The sequence below is a fragment of the Harmonia axyridis genome, chromosome 3 (assembly GCF_914767665.1).
Source record: "Harmonia axyridis chromosome 3, icHarAxyr1.1, whole genome shotgun sequence".
Taxonomy (NCBI): domain Eukaryota; kingdom Metazoa; phylum Arthropoda; class Insecta; order Coleoptera; family Coccinellidae; genus Harmonia; species Harmonia axyridis.
Genome location: NC_059503.1, coordinates 8078110 through 8103512, shown reverse-complemented (window position 1 = coordinate 8103512; position 25403 = coordinate 8078110). Strand labels below are relative to the sequence as shown.

Sequence of the window (25403 nt, the reverse complement as noted above, 5' to 3'; positions counted from 1 at the left end):
AAGTAGAAGGAAGAATCATTAATAAAGATTCACTTTTTATATCATAACAGGTTTTAGCAATAGGAATAGCATACTGAACACAAAAAACAAAAGAAATGGCCAAAAATTGATACACATTGATGCCATCATAGCCATTCTGTATTCTTTCTATTGGAAAATCTTTATAAGAATATGCGAGATAATGAAGTTGCACAGAAATTGAAAGAATGGCACTGGATAGATTAGATTTCAGGCAGAGATCCACAATACTGCTACCAATGAAATACCAAATAACCCAAGAGAATAATCTCAAATTCCAGAAGTTCTATTGTCAAAAAACAACTCAAAAAAAATGTTGTAAACTTCTATATTTTCTGACCCACCCTATATCTCAATTTCCAATTTAGAAAGAACATCGACAAGTTGAAGCATTCGATACCAAAAAAAAATCTCCCTTTTATCAAAACCGTCCGATTTCGTCCCAATTCTCACCTACCCTTTCCGGCGTCGGGACGGCACCTAGGGGTGGCTACCCCTCAGGCGGGGAGCGTCGGATCGGTGGCGCATCGTCACGGCGTCGCCTAGAAGGTCCCGGCGCCCGCCTCACACTGCTCACTTGATCTCTTAATCCCGACATACGTGTTGAAAATTAATCGCACCCGTATATAGCCGACGCCGTAGACGCCTCCGAGGAACCCCCCTCTCCTCCCACCTCTCAGTCACAATCCTTTGGTGAATTATTCATTAATCTATGTGGATTCTTACGGGCGAGAAGAGAGAGAGAGAGAGAGAAGAGAATCATTAATTGGCTGACGCAGAGGGGTCGATTTATGACTGGAGGTTTTCGCTTAGAATTGATAATTAGGTTTTAATTAAAACCTCTTACGTTGATTGATGAAGATCTGGCCGCGGATCGGAGAAGTTTGGGCGAGTCGTCTGGAGACAATGGGATGAGAAGAATTGGTGGCACTGGCCGAAAAATTGGTCTAATCCGCTGAGACGTAGAGTTGTATCTAGTTGAATTGCATCTCCCCCCATACCATTGTATGGATCTTAACTTTCCAATAGGAAGGTATTATTTTGAAGATTATGAAACGTCATCGAGGCCTTATTTGAAAGGGAAAAGTTCGAACATTAATTCTCCCAAATCATCATTTATTCATTTAAATTATAACAAGGGTTGAGGTTCCACTTATGAACCCAACTCCATGCAAAACAGAATCAATGAATATAAAGAAAAAGAAGTACGATTTCCAAGTGTATAAATATCTTATGATATTACTTATCTGGTTAATGTTTCGGCAAAATGCCATCCACATAAACATTGTCAAACAGAAGATTTCCACGTTATTTCGTAGGAATCAAAATCGAAAGTTAACCAAGAAGAATGCACGCCATCGAAAGAGAGTAGCGATATACCGGTTTCAACCTTGTTAGGGATCATCAGTACCACATAACAACCCAAGATATACAAACGATATAGCAGTCACCTTATTGAACGCTGGCAGATGCAAAGCAGTGTGATTACTGCGATGTGCTATCCAGCGGACAAAAACCCAACTACTTCCTTTACGGGTACCTCGAAAAAGTATATTCCCACGTCAATTAGGAAAATCTTCTGTGTTTTTCAGCCTAAGCGACGTACAGCGCGAAATATAATAAACAGAATCAACCTAGACGCCATTTGTTCAGACTTTTCTTGGAAGCGTTGATCAAACGAGCTTTTACAATTGTTTTTGGTAGCTGATTCCATGCATTGAATACTCTGTTGGGAAGAAACATCTGGCGTGGTGTTGATTTGAAAGCTTTCTTCGATAGCTTATAACCACGACCTCACAATCAGTTGGTATTCAAAATAAATATGTCCTGACTTCCCTGCCGAAATGTGAAAATATAGTATCTCCTTCTCCTTGGACGATTTACTGAGTAGATTTGTTGAGCCCTTCCTGTTATATTCATGTTATAGCTAAGGGAGGAAATCACTTTAAATTAGCTAGAGTACGCCACAAGATTGCTGCCTAGAGAGTCTTCATATAAAATTCTCAACAACCAATGTTGAAACCATCCAAGTTTCAATTTTGGCCTAGAACTCGAAAACAAAAGCAGATAGAGTAATGCAATTCGTTTTTCTTTATCTCTAAGGGTTGAAAAATTGTAGTTCAGGAATCACCAATATTGCTCACCCTGAACAGAGTAATTATACAATCACTAGGCAAATAACAACAATCCATGTCTTCTCTAGAATTCATATTAATGCTTTAATTAAAACCTCTTCCGTTGTTTGATGAAGAGCTGGCAGCGGATCGAAAAAGTTTGGCTGAGTCTTTTGGGGTGACAAAGAGAAGTTCCTGTTGGCAGCAGTGGCTGAACAAAACTAATCTACCTAATCCTACAAGACGTATAGTTGTATCTAATAGAATGGAATTCTCCCTCATACTTTGTTCACAACTGGAATTGGCACCAACATTGCATGCTTCATAACTCTTCAATATGAAGGACTTAGTACCTCATTAAAATTTGTCTCCAATACGATGAAAAGTGAGGCCATTAACCGAATAATATCGTCCATGGATTCTTCTTAAAAGATTTGTCACTAACGATTCAAACGTAATAGCCATACGAACATAAGCCAGAAAATGGGGTAATTTCATGCAAAATCGTATCTACGTCCACAACTGACAGCACATTTCATCAATTTCTAGTGGATTTCATCGCTGTCACTGTATTTTATCCAACAAAAATCTCATTGTTGAAAATGCTTTGCCAATATCTTAATGTCTTAAGCATAATCCCAAATTTCCATAAAGCACAACATATTACGGGCCGCGATGTTCAAAACCCAAAATGGTGAATTTCCTTTTCAATATCCGAATTTCCACATTCCCTCCCTGTCTCGTTTGCACCTAGGGGTAGACAGGGCGCCAACTGTCAACCGCTTGGAGAGCGGTGTATCAATTTTGTTTGGACGCGATTTTATGGTCCAGGAAGCAGCGCGGTAAGCGCTTTCCAATTGCCCGGATCGGCTGAGTTATGCTGTTACGGGAGCTTTCCGGGTTCCGTACATTAAAACGCGATATCTATCGGTTTTTCCCCAGGACTGGAAAAGAGAGAAAAGCCGGAAAAAATGGCGGACGTGATTAACCATCGGAATCGGAAATAATTCTGGCCGATCCGTTATTGAGGGTTTTGGCGAAGATGGCCGGGGAAATTTGACAGATGGAGATGTTTGTCACATTCGCCATTAAGGGGACTATCCATTTTTGGAGAATTTTATAGGTCTTTTACGAAGGTTTGGAGGAAGTAGCTAGAGTGATCTTTGCTTATGGACTATTCGACAGATTTTTCGAATCATCTCAAATATTTCAGTGAGAAAATTTATATTTTCTATTCGTATCAATATTCCTCAAAAAACTCCAATTAAATAAGTGATATTGGAAGAGATTCCAGAAGACTCTTTTGGACCACAAAAGGGTGCAGGTCCAGCAGCTGTTACCTACCATGAATGCCTTCTTTCTAGTTCATCGCCTCCAAAATTTCTTCTAGAAAGGTTGTTGCAAGACTGAAAATTTTCATAGAAGATTCAATATCCAACTGCATCAATGCTCTACTCTTTATTTCTTCTAGACATCGCTCACGATAGCGTGCAAGCAACATAAATTGTTAATGAATAGGTTTTCGTGGTTGCGACAGGAAACGACTTGAAGTAATTGCTTGTCGAATTATTCAAGCACCCTTTGATCGCGTCGTTTCTTCAGATATGTCGGGGTTGATTATAGATAAGTGGGGTTATGTTCGTTGTTCGTGCTATCGGGTTTGAGAGGTAACTTCAACTATTCAAGAGGATTTACGGCGTATTTCCAAGCTGGCGAGGGTCTGTTCTACTGTATGATAGCTTATTTTGTATCTAGGAAGATATTACTTACCCAGATTACGAGAATAGTTTCGTATTCTGTGGTCACTCGATGTAATGATAATAATCTAGAGATAACAAAACAAGTACTCTCGGAGATGTAGTTTTACATTTTTCTGGATCTATCAATACTTATATTCTTTTATTATTCCCTTGATTCGTTTTTTTGAATGACGTTTGTGGCAATAATAGTCCAGTCTTGTCGAAGTTTTACCCCGAATAGAATAAAATAGATAGCATAGAGTATTTTTGGTTAGATGGAAAAGAAGTTTGGCTTTGGTCTTCCAACAAAACATGGAAATCTAGCCTAGTGCAAGGAATGATCTTCAAAAATGGAGATCTTCTAGATTCTTAGTATGACTTTCATTTATTGCCTCTGACCAGTTGCTTTATGCTGCACACTTCCATGTGAGCAGAGACCCCTGGAATTACAAAACCAGGAGTCTCTACTGATATGGGTGTAATAATACCATAAAGTAACTGGCAAGAAGAAATAAAGTAACTCGACTATGGATCTCCGATCAACATTAAACCTGTTGACCCTGAGCTTTTTTTTTGGCAAAGGTGGCACTGCTGACAGGTCACTGTCAGTGAAAATATTTTTTGTACCATATGGGAAAGGCAGCAGATGAGATTTGCAGGCTCTGTGGAACGGAGGTAGAAAAATCTGAACATATGATGTGCAGATGTTCGAACTTAATCCTGGATATTCATGAGGTAACAACCTAAGCTCCTAAGGATTCTTGTTTACGTGTGTTGTTAGCTGTAAAGCTGATGATCAGCTTCAAACCATCTGTTAGGTGATCTTTTTGAGCTTTGTTTTTGGTCTTTAGCCGATTTTGTTATCGGTTTTCACTCATTCTGCCTTCGTGATCTCTCCAACATCGTCTACTCATTTTGCCACTCTGCACCCCATCCTGTATCTTGAGTTCTTCTCTTAAGATTTCGCTCCTAATTCGATCTCTTATGTCACCCCCTTAATGGATCTCAGGATCTTCAATTTAGTTGCTCGGCTGATGCTTTTTGTTTTCGCCGTTTCTACAGCATATTTTAGTACATGCCTTGGCCTGTATGATCGTTGACTGGATTAAGTATTGTGTTCAGCGGTCATGTTGCCGGTCCCAAGCCTGGATAAAGTGAGAAGGTTCTTGGGAAAGGTTAGCATCTTACTCACCCTAAAAAATAATCAAAACTCGGAGTAGTGCTAAGATGAAAGTCTTTCATTTATATCTAAAAAACAATGTTTCCCCAAAACAACCTGTTCATTCCTAAGTCACCAAACCCTTTCCAACAACCTTCTTCCAATATTTTGCCACGTGTTAATCCAGAAACCACTTGCATTCGCCTCGAAAGATAACAACGATTCGCGCGACGTGTCCCCAAATCCCTAATGGCCTTCCCTCGTTAGACCCATCGGGAAGGGATGAAAGGATAAGGGTTCTGTCATCCTGCCGTCATGACGGACAAGCCTCACGACTCATTAGTGGAAAAGCGGACTGTGACGTTTTTATCGATCTCACGCATCGTTGTCGTTGTCTTTTTCAGCGGCTCGCGCGGTGACTGATGAGGTCTTCACGGGACAGAAACGCTCGGGGGGCCTTGGAAGGGAGGTAGTATCTGTCCCGCCCCCCGGCGAAGGCCTCCACCTCTATTAACCGCTCGTTAAGGCCTTAATTTGGATTATGATGATGTGCAGTACATATTGTGTATTTGTCGAATTCGTCGGTGTCACGTGGGGATATTTCGTGTTGGACAGGTGGTTATTTGGGGGAATTATATGGACATTAAGGATGGATAGTTGTGTCTGGGTGTTCGGAGTTTATGGGTGTATGAAAAATGATGTCTGAACTCAATGTTGAGTAGTGTGAATAGGTATTAAAAGTAGACGATCAATTAGGCGATGCGTCATTTCGCCGATGTTCGCAACTAATTGAGAATTGAATATAATAGGTGGCACTCACAAAATAGTTCTACCTGATAATTTCTTTGAGTTTTTCCTGAAAATCCGGAGAAGGTCAATTTTTATTTTATATTTCATCAGGGCCAATCAATGGAATACAATATAATGTATATTACAGAGATTTTCCATAAAAAATCTTGTTTACTTGATTCTTTGATTCTTGTATTCTTACCAACATAGCCTTCATACAAATATTACATTCCGTTAATAATGGGATCTGTTGGACAATTACATAAAAGGTGGAATATCTACGAATGTCGAAATTGAAGAATTACCGAGAATTTTTTCACGAACCTGAACTGTTTCAGCATTCACGTCGTTCAATTTACTTCTTATTCTAGTCACATTCGAAGTTTAGCATTTCTGTATTATAATAGAATTTGATTTGAAGCAGTCTGGAATTTGATGAGCAATAGATGATGTGAGGCTTCTTGTATTTCTTTATATAAAACATTGGAACTTCGAAACAAACTCAATTCTTCTAAAAATCTCAAATTTTTTGAAAATAACTATCACAGTTTACGAGAAGAGCTCTGGATGGCAGACAGGTGCATACTTGACTTCGGGACTTTCCTCTTTTTTTTTCAACAACAATTTTGGGTTGAAACCCCCATAGTATGATTTCTACCTATAAGTGGCTACATAAATGGATGTTATATGTATTACTTCTAGAATCTTGCCTTTATCTGTGTTGTTGCTTCCTATGAGTAATTCTGTGGCGACAAAAAGACATAATGTCCGTGTCTAGCTGAATTTTTCGTCACAATACTTGATATAAATGTACCTGCATTAGTGTAACAATGGTCTATTTTTGAATTTGTGCAAACAACTTTCTCAATCATATGGTTCTCAGAAAGATACAATAGAGAAAATCTTTCCCTACCCTAATTAGTGTTCTGGCACCATGTTACTATTGCGCAGGCATACAACTTAGAGAATAAGAAAAGGAAGAAGAAATTTACAATGTACCTACAATATAATTTCATGTTTGTAATCCAGGTATAAAACTGGGAAAAGGGGAGTTCAAAAAAGTAAGATACGAGGTGATGACAACTTAGTAGAGTGTTCAAGGATTTTTTCAAGTGCTGTACCACAATAGAGTTCTCGTCTGTCGTCCTTCAGTGTTTTAATAATCCCCATGAAAACGCGATACCCCAAAATTCTAAGGATTTCTCGCACGTTTCGAATATTGAAATCATGTATCAATGTTGTCGACTAATCAATGTTTTAGATTCGAGAATTACATTAAAACACATGTTTTAGGTTGAATATCCTGTTTGACGGTATTTGGTGAAACGTTTTTCATTCAGTTAGGGTTTCCTCAAGGGTCATCACTGGGACTAATAATGTTTTTCATTTATTTGCTTGCCAAAGCAAAATTATTCGTCAAAATGTGTTGAATAGGATGAAATTGTTAGTTATTCTGTTCTAAACTTTCAGTGAGAAAACCTTCATTATTTCGAAGAGAACAGAATTTGAAGTTGAAGTTAAAACATCTGATACATCCAAGTCTCGAACAGTGTTGAATTTGTGCTTTCTCCAAACTCTCTTATTCATTATTTCTAAACGAATCAGATAGAAGAGATATAATAATAAATACATTTTATGGAATGCAAACTTTTCTTCAAAATAAAAAAAAAAAATTTTCACAAAAATTCACCCAGCTTCTATGTTCTCCAACGCCAAAAGACGAGCCGCGCCTCCCAGACCTTAAATTGCGTGTCGAACCGCATACAGAGAGCGGCCTCAAGCCCGACGGTGATGATATCATCTCCGCGGTGCAATGCACTGGGTCCCCGGGCACGCGGTGCATCGTCCTGACGTGACTACGTCGAAGACGACGTCGTCCGATGGCACGCACTGGGTAGCGATAATTGCGACGACATTTCACCAACCGCCATTAACATCTACTTAACCTCCTTAATTGATCTCAATTGTGGCGTGGACCGCTGCGCCGATGAGCCTGTTCGATATTTGAGACTGTGGGGCACACGTGGGATTATTTGGGTGCCGACGGTAATTTTCCAGTGAAGAAGAATGGGTAGAATTGCGTTTTTATGAATTTTTGATGATATGAACAATATTTTTCATTTCGTTGATGACGGAAAAATTCTAGACATGCGCTGATACCAATTAAGTAGGTAATAGTGGAATAATGAAATCTATTAATGAAGGAAATACTAGATGATTTAGTTTTAAGTGGTTTGTATTGATTTGTTCATGGTCCTTCGAGGCGGATTAGGACTTAATAAGAAATTTGCATATGTCGTTGGGTCTTGCGAATTTCTGAAGTAACTGAAGTTGTTCAAAAAGAAAGGTGCATTAACGTTCACTACACGTCAATGTTCATTAACATATATCTCTTGTTGATGAATGATTTTCACTCGATCTTGAAAACGATTTATCGATTTTGGAGATCTGACCGCAATTACTCTACTTTGTGGACATCTTGCAATAAAAATGAAGGAATTTCTGACGTGATACAATTTGATAGAATAATCAATATTTATCGCCAACAAAAGGGCAATAACTCATTTATTTTATTATAACTACCACTTTGTTCGATAAATAAAACTGAAAAAGTAAGTTTATGATAGATTTTCTAATATAATAGCTCATATCTAAGCTTGGAATGGTATACCTAATGGTTGGATAAGTTTTATGAGCAGGTTCTTAGGGGAGGCATGCAAATCTCATTATGAAAATTCAAATCTTTTCATCTAGGTTGAATCGAAAAAAAAGTTTAAGGAAAAAGTGTTCTTTTCAACTTCAAGAATCTACTGTTGAAATATAATTATGTACAATACTGTATATGGAAAAATAGCATCAAACTTTATTAAAAATTTTTTGTTGATGAAGTAACTAGATTCATCGGCAATGGAAAAAAGTTTAAGGAAAAAGTGTTCTTTTCAACTTCAAGAATCTACTGTTGAAATATAATTATGTACAATACTGTATATGGAAAAATAGCATCAAACTTTATTAAAAATTTTATGTTGATGAAGTAACTAGATTCATCGGCAATGGAAAAAAGACCTGACTTGGCGGAAGTTCATGCCGAATTTCAGGATGATCGCATCATCAGAACACCTCACTAAGTCTGTATAACCTTACCGGCAAAATGATATCATAAATAAAGCACATCTCATTCAGTTTTGTGGCACTCAAAGGACCGATAGACGTATAGTTCACCGAGGACTCAAAAACACCAACTCAGTGTCTCTCTGAAATTCTTCCCAATTTGATTGATTTTCCAAAACATTAACTAAAAATTTCAGGTTAGGTCAATAATATTTTTTTCGATCAATTCCAAAGATTAATTTAACGAAACTAATAAACCAAAAAAGCCTCCTCCATATAAATATGACTGTGTCTGACATCAATTCAATCTTTATAATAACATCGAGAGACAATGAACCAAAATGCTCATCTACTACCCGATGCGTCTCAATCCATCCTCTCAATCATTGATGGACCTGTCCGCGTAGACGTCGTTACTCAACCTCCGGACACTTTATTACCCGAAACCATTGTGCTATTCCTTATCAGATCTTCGGGAACCTCACATACATCTCCTCTTAATCGAAGCCAGACCCTCCCAACATCCATATCTACCAGATAATTCGTATTGTAAGTAATTCTTCCGATTGCTCCCACTCGAATAACATTATCTCTTCTGCTGACGTCGGATGCATCGGTTCGGACCCCCTCCAAACTCCTGACCCCACGCGGAGATATAATGTGCTACGAACCAGTGGCAGTTCCAACCCCCTACAGCAATTTAGCGACCCCAATGTAGAAGCTTTTTCCGTATAACATACCAATATCCACCCCTCGGAAGAGGGTAGGTTCCAGTCGCGATCGGCCGAGTGGAAATTGGTGGGTGGGTGGGTTATTCATATTCTTTTCCATATTTTTATTTTATAAGGAGGGATGTCGGACGTGCTGAGATGGATGGAGGAGCATTACAAGATTTGTAGTTGGAATCGGTTTAGTTTTTAGTGGTTTGTGAAGATTTGTTCTTGGTCCTTCGAGGCGGATCAGGGCGTAATAAGAAAGTTGCAAGGGTTGTTGGGTCTTCCCAATTTCTGAAGTAGCTAGAGTTGTTTAAAAAGAAAGCTTCATTAACGTCCAGTTCTTCTAAAAAATTAAAAAATTTCGATGTTAATTAGGTACAGGTACCTGGTGGAGCCAGTGCCATTCCACTTTTGTTCTGGTTAGTGCCAAACTTCAATAGATGCATGTCAAAACATAGGGATCGAGCAAATGAAGGTTGAATGACTAGTTTCGAGAATTGATAAAACACTATCTTTTGACGGGGAAAAAAGCGTAAAGTATTGGCTTGATAAGTGTCATTCAGACTGTTCCATCACCAACAATGGTTCAAAGGTGCTCAAGGTAAAGAAATTTGGCTCTGATGAAGGAGTGATTGTCGTTCCTACAAAAAGGTATCGAAAATTTAGAGGAGTTTCAAGAAAAATGTGTTTTTAATGTTTAGGCGAAGTATACTATTTTGTTGGGAATAAAAACGCTTTCAGCTCAACAAAACATTCAATTTCTTCACATACGGCATGCATTCAGATGATTTAAAGAGATAATTCAATGAAAATTGTTTAAAATACAGCTATCGTCATTTAAAACAATATTTCAAATTCGTGTTGTTCTCTTCAAAATGTGAGATGCTGTGAAATAATATCAGATTGAAACCTATTAGCAGTACACAGAATGACAATTCCATCGTAACATAAATATTTGAGGTTACAACACCGGAACACAGAGTAGATCTCGGAGTAGATCATACACGATATGTCACAAAGTGGTTTAATGGGCTGTGTATTAGTTTTCATGTCTAATATCTTCCATTCTTTATAAATATGTACCATGCATCCTTACCTTTGGTATTGAATCTATCCTACGTCTCAGTAAAAATATCCGCTGATTCTTAATTCGGCATAATTTGAGGTTGGATTTTGCCCGGAGTTGTATAGCATCTTGTGGACTGTCAATACGCTTTATTTGTGATGACGTCACACACCGCCATTTTAGTTCTCCTGTCAGTGTTCGGAATCCAAACAAACAAATTGTCATTCAAATTCGTACGTTGTCGTTGAAGAAATTGGCTTATTTTGATAAATAAGATTATTTAAGGAACGATTTTACTATTAATTGATAGACAGAAGGAACGAATTTAATGCCAGTAAGTTCGAACTTGAAGTTCAACTAATAAACACGGCTTTTTACAAAATCTGGGGAATGATAGAGGATTCAAACTTACTGGTATTAATCTCGTTCCTTCTGTCTATCAATTAATACTGAAATCGTTCCTCAAATACTCTTATTTATGAAAATAAGCCAATACCTTCAACGACTAATTTGAAAGACAATTTATTTGTTTGGATTCCGAACAATGACAGGAGAACCAAAAACGGCGGTGTGTGACGTCACACTAATAGAGCGTATTGAATTCAACCTGATATTATATTACTGCACCTCACGCTTTCGAATAAAACATACATGAATTTGAAATAATGTTTCGAATGGCGATAGCCATATTTTCCCAAATTTTCGTTTTTAACCTCACACTTATCCCGGCCAAGCCATTCCGATGCAAATCCTCAGATACCTCATCCACTTTACCGACATACCTCCGGTAATAATAACCGCATAACTTCGAAACTTCCGACTTAACTCCGGCAATATTCCAAATACTTCAAAGTGAGATACTCCCCATTAGGAGGCGAAGTTCGCGGAACTGCCATTTTTGACTCGCCCCTTTCGGCGGTTTTCTACATTTGAATCCCTAATCTATTATCGACGGTGGCTTCGACATCCCACTTTTACGACGCCACTAATTTGAGAAATCGGTCGGACGACTCCTTCTGACTTATGGACGTGTGGAAAGCTCGGGTTTGCGGAAAGTTTGAGTGAGGGGTAGGTTTTTCTTGGGATTTTTGCTTGTTGATGGGGGGGCGGGGAAGTCCTTTGTTTTTATTCATATTTTGGGGTGATCTATGGGATTTTTATTTGAGGGCAACGGGGTATAGATGATCGTACGATTGAAAGTTTTGTGTCGTTTTATATTTCGAATTCCGGAGGATTGTATGAAAATTCAGGCGATTTTCTCATTGCTTTTGAGGCGTTATATACATATATTCCTTGATTGGAGGTATAAACTAAAATGATATATTTTAGGATCATTTTAAGGAAGAAAAGTGCTATAAACATACAAACTCTTTGTTTTCGAGATACAAGGTGTTTTTTTTTTTGAGTGTTTTTCTTATAGCATCTTTCCCTCACAATATAATCAACATAAATTTGGCATAGATATTTCAATTCAATGTTTTCATCACGTGATATATTAATTTTGAATGCAAATCTACAGGGGGATATTTTTTTCGGAACAGTGCCTGCTTGTTTCCTTTAGATTTTTGTTCTTTTGGTGGACACCTCACAGTTTAGAAAAAGCAAAGGGAATCTTTGGTCCACTTTAACACTTTTTAGTTTCGTGTGGTTTTGTCATATCTGCTACCTATTTTGAAAAAAAAAATTCAAACAATTCTCTAGTTATCCTTAAAAAAATTAGAATTACAATGAAGATTCAGTTGGTAAGCTCTAATGACTTGATCAATTATAAGTTTTGGTACTTATTCACCCAATCTATAGCGATGATTGATAAAAATTCGATAAACTGGTATAATCATTACAAAAAAGTAAGACTTCAAGAAACACCATGTATCTCGAAAACAAAGTGTTTTCAGGGCCATGTTCAAAAGTTTTTTTCTTGAAATTATTCAAGAAATATCTTATTTTCCTTCGTACCCCAATTTAGGGACACTCTGTATGATTGTAAAGCTGAATAGCATATAAATATTTTCTTGGTAAAGTATTGTATAACTTTCGAGCTCAGAGTATAAGCATGAAGCGCGCGGAAATGAAAACATATCAGTGATACGATATTTCACTCAATTCGCGAGTTTCTCCTCAAATAACGTACTTTTTATGTCCCAAAGTGAATCAACGTTTCATATTAACTCAAAATATATTGACATAGATACCTAATTATATCAGGAATTCAGAAAACAAACTTCAAGCGCCAAACTACGTGAAAAAACCGATGAAACTAAGGGAGAAAAAGTTGCCAAACCTTGTATTTCAGCAGGTAGATACAGAAAATAATAAATATTCTGCTTATTATAAATTCGACAATTAGGAAAAATATCGGATTCCAAATATTCGAATTTGCATATTTAATCGGGAATCACTCAAATAAATATATTTCATTCAATATAATACACATTCATAAAGATATAGTAAAATTGTGGATTTCAAAATATATCACAATCCGACAACGTAATCTAACCAAGTTGGGGGGATGTAAAAATTGCGTATACTCCCTCTATCTATTTCTATTACTCTTATGTTGTGAACAATCAATAGAAATCAACGGAATTCTCATTTTGAATAGGTTTTTCTTTGAAATATCGATTAATTGAAACTTGAATAAATATCAAGTGCATAATGATAAACCTCATATAATATTTTAAGACTGTAAATTTCATTAGACGAGCTTCAAACGTCAAATCACTTGACAACAATGAAACTTGAAATCCCCCCTGTTTCAGCTCGAAAAAACCTTCCGATCACCAAATCAATACCGAATTCCACGATCCTCCTCCACAGAAAAATAGAAAACCCAAATCCCAACGTCATCTAAAAACGATCGGAAAACCCAAAAAAAAAAACGAACAATTTTCCGATAACCGAATTTTTTTCCCTCGTCTCCCTCCCATCCATCACCCCGGCAACATCGCTCATCTACCTGTCCGTTAGGCGGGCGCCGGGACGGCTGCTGTAGCGCCCCCGTTCCCGACCGACGGCGACGACGCCGGGCGTCGTTCCCTTGGTCAGCGGTCAGCGCTATTTCATTATCCGCTTAGCGGTGCAGAATCCAGAGGAGGGACACGGCACTTAGGCCTGACATCGCGGCGTCGCTTTTGAGGACTTTATTCGGATGGTTCCCGGGCGCCAGGGCCGGACTTCAGCTTATTTCCGATGAAGGTTTTGTCGTTTTACTTCAAAGCATCTCGAATTCGTAGCTTTTACGGCTTTTCTTGGTTGACAAAACCAAAAGTTTTGGCACAAATTCCTTTATAAAATTTGCAATAAAATCACTTTTTCTAATCTCACCTACCTGAAAAACGGCGGAAGCAAAGTTGTGCACCTAATATTTTAAATTAAATGTAGAGGTCTATAGCAGGAATAACCTAGTATTTTAGTTCTGGGGGTCCTTTTAAGATGAAAATATTAGTCAGCATTGTGTTTTAAAAAAGAATTGAAAATTGAATGAGAGATTGGGGGATGTGTTAAGTATTAGTGATGGATTTACAACCCAAATTCATAATGTCGATTAATAATTGATAAATAAAACGAAAATGAATCTGAATCGTTTGTTTGAAGCTATTCTCATTGAATCCTGAAGATGATAATCGGTAATAGAGATTTAATTTTTTTTTAATTAAATTCCATCTACGAGAACGCTGCTTTACAATTATATGTTGATCCAAACATCATGCCAAGTTTCAAAACCAATTTTTTCAGTTCTGGCTATTATTCACCACTGCACACAAATTTCATCTAAACTTCTTTATAAAGAACGTCTTTACGCTACATTCTGAAATTTTGGGTACTTTTTCAATCGATGAACATTATATGAACACAAATTTTGCTTGAAATGATCTTTGAATGTCATTTCAATCGATGACTTCAATTTATTTACGAAAACAAAATTTCAATTTTTGCTCTTTGGGCAAATGAACCAAGATATTTCAAGCCTGTACCAACCCTGAAAATTTAAAGTCACTAAAACATTCCGTATAAGAACTCAGAGTACAGAGTACAGAGAACATAGATAGAGGAAGCATATGTCATTTTCAGTAAGCAAATTTTGTCCCCAATATGAACTATCAAATTTGACACAAAGCGCGCGGAAATGGAAACATATCAGTGATACGATATTCACTCAAATCTCGAGACCCTCTACAAAGAACACCCTTTTTATGTCACATAGTGACTCAACGTTTCAAATCAACTTAAAATATATTGAGATGAATACCTAAATATATCAGAAATTCTGAAAACAAACTTCAAGCCAGTCAAACGACGTGAAACAACCGATGACACTAGGAGAGCAAAAGTTGCCAAACCTTGGATTTCAGCAGGTAGATGCAAAAAATAATAAATATTCTGCTCATTATAAATTCGACAATTAGGAAAAATATCGGATTCCAAATATTCAAATTTGCATATTCAATCGGGAATCACTCAAATAAAATATATTTCATTCAATATAATATAGATTCATAATGATATAGTAAAATTGTGGATTTGAAAATATATCACAATCCGACAACGTATTCTAACCATGTCGGGGACATGTAAAATTTGTGTATACTCCCTCTATCAATGTTTATTACTGTATGGAAGAACCCAATAATTCTTGTATATAATTCGATACTATAATATCCTAAAAACCGACAATAAAACCCTAAAACTTAAACTAAACCCCCAAAACCCTCGTCACATTAACCCCAAACACCAAAATCACCTCTCTCTCCCCAAACTCCTTGACTCCAACACATCATTATACCTACGCCCCACCCCAGCGGGGACCTAATGTCTAAATTATGTATATCAGGAAAGCGTTTATGGCCCACCTGCGGCCATCAGGTCCTCCAAGTCTGATCCCTCCCGTCTGATTTACGAGAGAGAGCGGGCGAGGTGGAGAAAGTTGGCCAGCACCTCAGACGACGTCGTTCGGCTGAGGTGAAAAACGTCGGGATAGCGCCAGGAATCGAGGCGCCGCTTCCTATCTATCCATCCTCTCGGTGCCGCACGAAGATCGGGTCTCGACGGAAGTGCCCTCCAATCGAAAAAGTTGCGAAAGATTCAAATCAAGAGGGTTGGGAGCCAGGGCCGTAACGGAGGGAGTTTTCGCAGCGTCGAGGTTGAAAATATATCGAAATAATGATTTTCAGTCTGAAAATAAAGTTAATAAAGTTAATTGTTCGTTCATCTTCTTCTTCAATCTTCGAAAGAGGAAAAACTGCTAGCTTCTGCTTCGTCATCTCTAGTAGAGAGTAGCAACGAATCTAATTTTAGTTATATTTCAATAATCATAAATTTTTTGTCGTAAAATTTTCTGCCGAATAGCCCTCAAGCATTGACAAATGCCTGCCTCATAATCTTATGACATATTTCTCAAGCTCGTATTCTGGTATTTTGGCCTTTGGCTTTGGGCTATTACCACGCTTTCGATTGTCATAAAATTACATCGTCTGATATCAATGTCTTAGAGACTTTACTATTGAAAAGAAATTTAGTATTTTTGCATGGAAAACAAGGCTTTAAGAACCATAGTGGAAATGATTCTATTGAGGCCAAATATGTACCGTTTGGTTCGATAAATTGTTGCCATTTTGAGGGTAATGCCGCTCTATTAGAAACCCTCGTCCCTATTGGCAAAAAATTGAGATACAAGCCTTTGTTGAAGCGAATTTTTCACCATCAAAATTGTTCGCCATGGACAGGAACACTAGTGATCATTTGGTGTTAGATCCGGACTATAAGGTGGATACAAAGAACCTTCAAACAGTTATGTGATCTCTAAGGGTTCAAAAAACTCATGAATAAACCAAAACACGGATAAATATTTTTTGAAAAGTATAGATCATTCTTCATTTTGATCATTGGAACCTACTTTAGCATGATAGTGTAGAACTCAATTTACTTCCTATATCAATCAATCCAAATTATCTAAACATATTATCTCAGACTTATCTCTATGAGTCCCACCTTAAAACTCATAGAATTGTACACTTGACATTTTCGATCTTTCAAGGATACGCTACATTGTCATTCAGAAAGATATCGGCTCCTCGTAACCTTGAAATTTGGAAGTAGATCAATAACAAACCTTTCCTCAGCATACTTCCGTTCTCTTTCTTCAAAACTGTACTTGTAGTAACGCAACAACTTCAGTCAATATAATCGTTACGTCAATTTTAAACCAGTTACACTCTCTTTTGTACGTAAGGATCTTTCTCCTTGAGTTGTACCACCTTCGATTTTCCATCGACATTTCCCTTCTGGATTCATAGTTTTTGAACATTGATCGTGTTGTGTTTCACTTCCTTGAGGATATGTCATGAGATCAAAGAACTTCAAAGTCGTATACCTATATGTATTTTATAATTTAGTCATTCAAAATTTATTACACTACACTTATTTATTGGACATGCATAACTTCAATAGCTTGAATATTGTTCGAATGTGAATGCTGAAATGCCAAAAATTGAAGTTTGAAAATTTTTAACTGACTTTATTTCCTATGGCTAGTTGCTTTATGGTACCTAGTATGGTTATTAAAGTGATAATATTCACAAAACATTCACTGATCTTTGATTACAAAAATGTAATAATCTACTCTTCAACTTCTTCATTAACAATCCTTTTTCTTTCTTCCAGAACTCCATCCGCCACAACCTCAGTCTGCACAACAGGTTCATGAGGGTGCAGAATGAAGGTACTGGCAAGTCGTCTTGGTGGATGATCAATCCTGATGCTAAACCAGGAAAATCGGTCAGGAGGAGAGCTGCCTCGATGGAGACCAGTAAGTTTGAAAAAAGGAGAGGAAGGGTGAAAAAGAAGGTTGAGATGCTCAGAAACGGAGGCGTGTTGCATGACACTACACCTAGCCCTAGTTCGTCGATTTCTGAAGGTTTAGATAAGTTTCCAGATTCGCCAATTCATAGGTGAGTAAAAAATTATGTAGATTTGTCAAGGGATGAATACTCTGTCTAGATCCTGTTTCACAAATCCGACTAATTTATCGAAAAAATATTTTTTCTACATTCATGCAAAAAGCAAAACTTTATTGAACTATATTTAGTGGAAAAAGAAGTTCTTTATTGCATTGGTGCAATAAAGTTTTTATTACACTCATCTTTCATTCTACTTCAACGTACTGTCATCATGACAAACAAATATTTCAGCCTGAAGGAAATAATGATGTACAGTTACCAAGTACTAGTACGTTTACAGCAGTAACAAATCAAGAAGTGGATTTAAAAAGTACTTCACTACGAAATATTCATATTGAAAATTGCACCAATTGTTCATTCACTTTCAACATTGCGGGTAAAAATAAAGTTTGAGTTAAATAGTTCGTAACGTATTACTTCCTGTTTCAATGCAAATCGATATTAATAATATAGTATTCAAGTTGCGCTTTTCATTTTCCTACACCTAGTGCCACACCTCAATAAATCATTTTTTGCTTTTTGCATGAACGTAGAAAAACTGTTGTATGCAACTCGTGCAAAAATTGTTTATTGCACTCGACGTATTGTCCAACACGGCCTAACGGCCTCGTCGGACAATTTCACGTCGAGTGCAATAAACATTCACTTTTTGCACTTTTTGCATAAATAACTATTATCAGTTAGATTCATATCTGGGACTTTATTAGCTAGTGAATCATACTCTCACTTTACTGAGCTCAGTGCACTTACACAATTTCTAACCCTTAAAAAGTAAGCAGAACTACTCGTATGAGAATAAGTGAATCTTTTCCAAAAATTATCGAGAAATAAAAATTTTTATCGCGCTTCTGTTTTTTTATGGTGGGAGGCTGTGCTAACATGACATAAAGTTAGCAGTACCAATTAGAAATAACCTCCAAATATCTTTGCAATGGTAGTTTAGACAGTACATCTTTGTAGTGTAGCCAAGGAAATAAAGACTTATAATTTCGGAACAATCCTGCTGGACTGTTCTTATGTGGGCCACCATGTATTGTCGGTTAAGAATTAAGAAAGTTAAAAGATGTAGCTAAAATCACGTAGATATTCTAACAGAGGGAAAATCATTACCTGAAAAATTACCAATTAATTAGTTAGTTTGAAGTCCAAATTTGATATCACAATTATAGTTGTTTTATTAATAATCTTATTATTTTTCTTAAGTACTTGAACTAGTCTTGTACCGTTGGTATTTTCCATAAAATTTCATGTCATCTATTTTCGGTTCATTCAACTCAAGTTCTCGTTGGGAAATTCAAATTTTATGTTATTTTCTGTTCATGTGACGTCTAGGGTTTTCTTAAAAAATTCAAAAGCCTTATGCCTGTAATGTGATACGGTATAAATCATTATAATTTAATCCAATAATATCATAGACTAAAGTTTGAAAGTTGTCAAATTGAAGAAAATTATTTCCGAAAAACCGTACATACATGACATGCATAATATCATTCGCTTTATCATCCATTACATGCGTTTTTTCGAAATATTCCCCCAGAGTAAGAATAGATCGTGTAAGGCACAACTCATATAGCTCAGTACCATCGAGGACAGAAGATTTTTACGAAGAATATTTCGATGATTATGACGAATTGATGTTTTTTGCACGCAGTGGCTTTCAACAAAGCCCCGACTTCAGACCAAGAGCATCTTCCAACACATCATCGTGCGGGAGACTGTCGCCAATACCCTCTGTGGCTGAGTTGGAACCGGAATGGGAGTCTCCCAGGTACAACAACTACAGTCCTGAATTGGCTGGCAACTACTCTCCCGACACGTTGGCTGGCAACTTGCAACAAGGAATGAAATTAGACTCGGACTACATGGGGTAAGTTCATGAAATCCTGAATTCTTTAAATTTTATTCTAATTTCATTTCATTTTGGCTGTATTTATATTCTAATTTTTTATTTTAATTTTATTATATTTTATTTTTTTTTAATTTTATTTTATTCTTCTTTTTTTTTCGTTTCGAATTGATAGCATTCAAATAATTTTATTTCAATTTTATTTTATTCTAATTGTTTCATTTAATTCAATTTTTTCTCAATCAGTACTTTTTTATTGAAATATCTCGGCGGTCAAGGTATATTTTTTTTATGCGATTCAACAGAAATGATTATATGTAAAACCCTAGAACCGTAGGAACTGAAATGATTTCTATCAGTTATTTTGAATTTTGAGTATTCAAAATTTATATTGTGTAATTTGAGTGGAATCATATCAATTGGCACCCAACGTGGGGCACCAATTCAGTTATTTTGAAAATTTTAAGATTGGGCTGGGTTCTAGTCACACAATATGAATTTGAATATTCAAAATTTATATTGTGTGACTAAAACGCAGCACAAATCTTGAAATTTTCAAAAAAACTGATAGAAATCATTTCAGTACCTACCATAATGCAAATTATTTTGAAAAATCAAATGTTAAATGATCAGTAGATACCTATATTGGGTGAGAAATAAAACTCAAAAATTATAATGAAATTAGTTGGCAATATGGTTCGATATCTATTTTCACGAAAAAAACAAATATTAATTCCACGAAACCCTGGTTCACTACAATTTCAATTTTTCAGATACCTGAACGGACATACACCAACACAACAGCCACCCCCGCCACCTCCATACACAGCCCCCTTCGACAACTTCCCAGGAAGGACCCTACATGCCGCATCACCCTATGGAATCACGCAGTGTCCCATCCACAGGACACAAAACTGCGTGTGTATGTCGATCAAAGTGGAGGTAAGAATATATCTATCTTAATCATCTATCTTAATTTTCAGAATATCACTGAAATAGTCCGTTGTGTTCAAATCAGGGCTGCAAGGTGGTCAATTAATATTCCATATTTTGGCCAGGAAATCCATGTACGCTGTTAATAGGCTTACATAAGAGTTATTGGTCTCGCTAGGCGATTGTTCGATCTAGTTAAGCATGAAATTCTTCAAACCACGTGTTGCTATTCCTTGTAATTAAGTCCTAGCGCTCCTGCGTCCATTATCAAGAGTAGTGCGTTTAAATGGTTCATAATTACGATAATTACCTGTTAGTAACGACATAATTATAAAATAACCAAGCCTTCGAACAGAAATAATTCAATTTCGAGATACGTTATTACGCGACGAAAATAGACTCTCTAAAATCGAGTCTGTGACATAAAAATCTTGATACAGTGTCAGGAAATGCAATCCAGAAGGCGAAAAGTTCGCCCTGTCGCAATCTTTGGCTAATTGCTCCATCGAAAAAGTCCAGCGAATTCGCTGCTGCGTTCAATTCATTTTTCCCGCTTTCGTGGAATGGATTAATAAGGTTGAATATGAAGCAGTCAACAAACTTTATCGCTATTTGGTTCATTAACATTTCTGCTCTCGATAAACATTATAGATTGTGAAATATCTGGGCGGGTATTTTAATTACGATTTTTTCTCGTGGAAATGATTCGGACCGAGAGTCTTACACGGAAGTTTATGGTAATTTTCGGTGTGTGTTTGTATGTTATCTCTCCATCTCTATCGAGAACGAGTCACCGAGATGTCGGGCTAGATCTGGGAGAATTCGGTTATTTATTGATATTGTTTCATGTTTAATTCAGTAGGCTCATTATGAGCGCCATCATAATTCTCATTGACATTTTAAAATTTGACACGACGGAAATTTAGGTGCGATTCGAAATGAAATCTTTATTTAGGGAGATTTTTCTCGAAATTACATAGGCGTACAACTTTGCTTCCGCAGTTTTTTCCGAAATTCGAGGGTTCATTGTAAAAAACTGGTTATAGGTACATTTATGAGTCAAATTATTGTCTATCGCTGGTCACTACTTTCTTTCAACTTTCGGGCAGCGTACTAATCCCGCGTTGGAAAAAATGGTCATCTTTTAAAGCGAACCACGAATCGATTCGATTCAATTTTTTGCTTCTTCATGAGACCGGATATGCCAGGCCGTGTGCCATTGATCGAAACAAGTGATAGTCCGAGGGAGAAACCTCTGGAGAATACGGCGGGTGAGATAGGACTTCCCATTTCAACGTTTCCAAGTTTCGATGCTCGGCACAAACGCATCAATTGCGTTCGATAACTATCGCCCGCGATTTTATCAGTTGGTTTTAACAACTCATAATACACTACGCCGAGCTAGTCCCACCAAATACTGAGCATGACCTTGGAACCGCTAATAAATAAATAATATAAATAAACACCTTTATTTTTCTACAGGTAAAAACCCAATTACAGAAAAATTCACAAAATAGAATTTTGATTAACAATTGAAGAATAAACGATCATCTTCTACAGCTGAAAATATTCGGTTTGACCGTCGACGTGGAAGCATGGACGGTATATCCCCATGGTTTTCTGCGCTTGGGATTATCACAATGAACCCATTTTTCGTCTCCAGCCATAATGCGATGCAGAAATCCCTTTCTTCTTTGCCTTGCAAGTAGTTGTTCACAAGCAAACAAACGCCGTTCAACATATCTCGGCTTCAACTCGTACGACAGCCAATTTCCTTGTTTCTGAATATTTCCCATGACTTTCAGGCGTTTTGAATTGGCTTGTTGCATCACTTCCTATGATCCTACCAATTCTTGTTGCGTTTGACACGAGTCTTGATCAAATAATGCCTCTAATTCTGCATCTTAGCAAAACCTTCTCTCTTCCACGTCAAAATCACCGTACTCGAATCGTTGGAACCACTCTCGGCACGTTCTTTCACTAATAGCAGCCTCATCATAGTTATTTGAGAACATTCGATGAGCCTCAGCCGCAGATTTCTCCATTTTATTATTATTATTATACATTGTAAGCAGAAAATTGAAATCTCCCGCAAATGACGAAAATTTGGCTCACAAGCTGACGTGTATTGTTCTTAATGTTCTGAAGTCTACAGACGCCATTGTTTACACCAATTCATTTCAAAGAGCTCTCAATAAAAGGTATATGAGATCAAACGGTATAACATACTGAACACAAATGTCAAATAACAATACTTATTTTGCATTATAACCATTTCAAAATTTATCCTTTAATGAAAGCACAAAGTTCGATGTAACAATTTTCTTCTTTTTTTTTCAGCGGATGTCACCCACAGGGATGTCACCCTCCTACCCCCACTCAGAACCCTCTCCAGACCCCTTAGGCAGCCAATATATGCTCAACAGAAACATGCTACCTAGGCCGCCCTCTCCTAGTCCACCTCTGACACCTCAACCAACACATACCGGCATCGCATCTACCATGATGGGCCAGCTGATGGGAGCCCTGAACCAGAATCAGTTAGATGACCTGAGCATCATGGAGCTTCATGGCAGTGAGTAAAATTTTTCAGTACACCATTTATTTATATGAGGTACACAGGTTAACAGACATTTTGGCGATCGCAATTTTTTTAAGTTCCTGGTCAATTTTTGGGTTCAAAATCCCAAGTAACCCTCAAATTTTGTCTATCAGATCTATTTTTTGAGATATACTACATTCTTACTTATCATAAGAAATTGCTTCATCAGCAATAACGATTTGTTTTACTTGAAATATGACATCTCTTAAAGGTTATTTTCTGTTGATCTATTTTAGTTTTACTGTTCCATAAAAATAAGGCTTTTTTGTATATATACTTTACTGTCCAAGCAGGAAGTTCACCTAGTTAGATCAACAGAAATAGCCCAAAGATGTTCTTGGTATTTGATTTTTTTGAATAGTTCAATTGCTTCATGTTCATATTCCTCCTTCCAATTATAATTGAATCATTGTTATCATTATGCCTAATAACACATTTTAAATTACATCAACTGTTAATTGAAGGCGCCAATTGTCTGGAGTGTATTTTATTTTCATACCTGCCCTACCAACCGTCAATGTTTTTTCTTCATGCTCCTCTTTCAACAGGTTTTGACTGCAACGTGGAAGAGCTCATAAAGCATGAGTTGAACATGGACGGCAGCTTGGACTTCAACTTCCAGAACCAGCCCCAAGGAGTGGCCTTAGCCCCTGAAAGCCATCAGACAGTGTTACCAACAGGTCAAGCGAACGGCCCACCACCTTACTCCGCCTCTGTGACGGCGGTTACGACGCCGTCTTGGGTACATTAGCGACAAGAAGAAGGTGAGTTTTTTCCGGGTTTCGGCTGCTTTACGAAGAGGAAAAACTCTTATACCTGATACAAGTATACGAAGAAAATATTGGGAGCTCCGAAAGAAAATTTTCTTGTTACAATAATTTTATTTTATAAGTTGATACATTATTTAATTTTTATATTTATTTATGAATGAAATCATCTCGCGGAATTTAAAATATTGGTGAAATACTCAAACTAAAATAAAAAATACATAAAATAACGAAAACTAGTTGATGATATCATCAATTATTATTTCCGTAGAAAAAGAGAAACCTTTGAATTTAATTATAATTATTATTGTGAGTCATATTCTCTAGACTTCTGATGAATTTTCAATGAACAACTTTATTTGAAAATAAGATTGAAATAAGGAATTATGTTTTATTTTGATCAGTACGAGATGCATTAAAAATTTATTATCTCATCAATGTTATGGACATCAGTTAGAGAAATAGGCCAGGAAATTGTTTTAGAAAAACAATTTTACATTGTTCCGATGATGCTTTTCAGTAATAATTACGTTCAGTTTATTATGAACTCATTTCGATGTTTCTGGTGTCAAGGTAGATGGTACTTCAACTAGTTTTACGATTTCTGAAAATTCAATAAGAATATTCTTTGATTTCGTTCATTATTGATATTATTGTAATAAGAGATTTGGATTGGAGGAGAGCAATCCCTTACATGAAAGTGCAAAAACCATAATTATAATGTCTATATTAATGTAAGATAAATGTAAAAAAGCGCTGGGTTTAATATCCGAAAAAACAATATATTTAGTTTTCACATCCATGAATTTTGCAATTCTTTGTTTTTGATCATCCCTTCCCCAATTTAATCTCATCACAGAATATAATGAAGATTAGTATAATACAAATATTTTTTATTCAGTACCTACGAAGCAATCACAAATTCCCACTACAAAGTACATAAAAGCCCAATTCGAACTTAAAAGGATGTAATAAAATAAATTATCATCAAAACTGAAGACAAGTATAAACAGATACAATGAAAGTCCAGTTTTTATAATCATAGAAATCGGACCCCAAGGTCGTCTCGAAAGACATTCCATATCGAACAATTCCTCACCTCCATCATCCTAAGGAACGCCAATCGAAAAAATCAACGTCTCGACGTCCAATACAGAGAAATAAAAGAACGGAGAAAAAGTGCCGCCATATCCATATCGATAAAATTCTATCGACTGCTCGGCCGACGAAACTACCCGATTTACATTCTTATCACCCTCTTCAACCACTCCCCCTCCCCCTTAATTTCCGCACGCCCCTGGACCGACTCGCCTTTTTTCTAGACCCCCCTAACGACTCCGCTCCTAGACGCCGTTGGTAATCAAATTTCTATAGCGAAAAATTGAATATGAAATTTAAGAATGCGACGATTTTGGCCATCCCTGGTAAGTTGACAAGTGTCCTCCCTTTCCCTTCGGTGCATAATTGAGCAGTCGTGGCTTCAGAATTATTTAAATTCCCGGCTTACGATGTGACAAAGTTGTGCATTTTCCGGGCATTATCATATTACTATGTGAAAATTGTATCTGAATCGCGTTTTAAGTTTTT

At 36.9% G+C, this 25403-nt stretch overlaps 1 protein-coding gene across 3 annotated transcripts in view; it reads left to right on the top strand.

Moving 5' to 3' along the window:
* The window catches only part of LOC123675243 (forkhead box protein O-like), a 162631-nt gene that overhangs the window by 112456 nt on the left and 24772 nt on the right, over window positions 1-25403 (top strand). For 2 of the 3 annotated variants that reach the window (XM_045610585.1, XM_045610587.1), the window contains exons 2-6: window positions 17373-17659; window positions 19206-19535; window positions 20288-20456; window positions 22788-23022; window positions 23598-23813. In XM_045610585.1, coding sequence (XP_045466541.1) covers window positions 17373-17659; window positions 19206-19535; window positions 20288-20456; window positions 22788-23022; window positions 23598-23800 — 1224 coding nt within the window. In that variant the 3' untranslated portion in view covers window positions 23801-23813. The remainder of the gene's footprint in view (window positions 1-17372; window positions 17660-19205; window positions 19536-20287; window positions 20457-22787; window positions 23023-23597; window positions 23814-25403) is intronic. The other variant, XM_045610586.1, reaches the window with a different exon arrangement.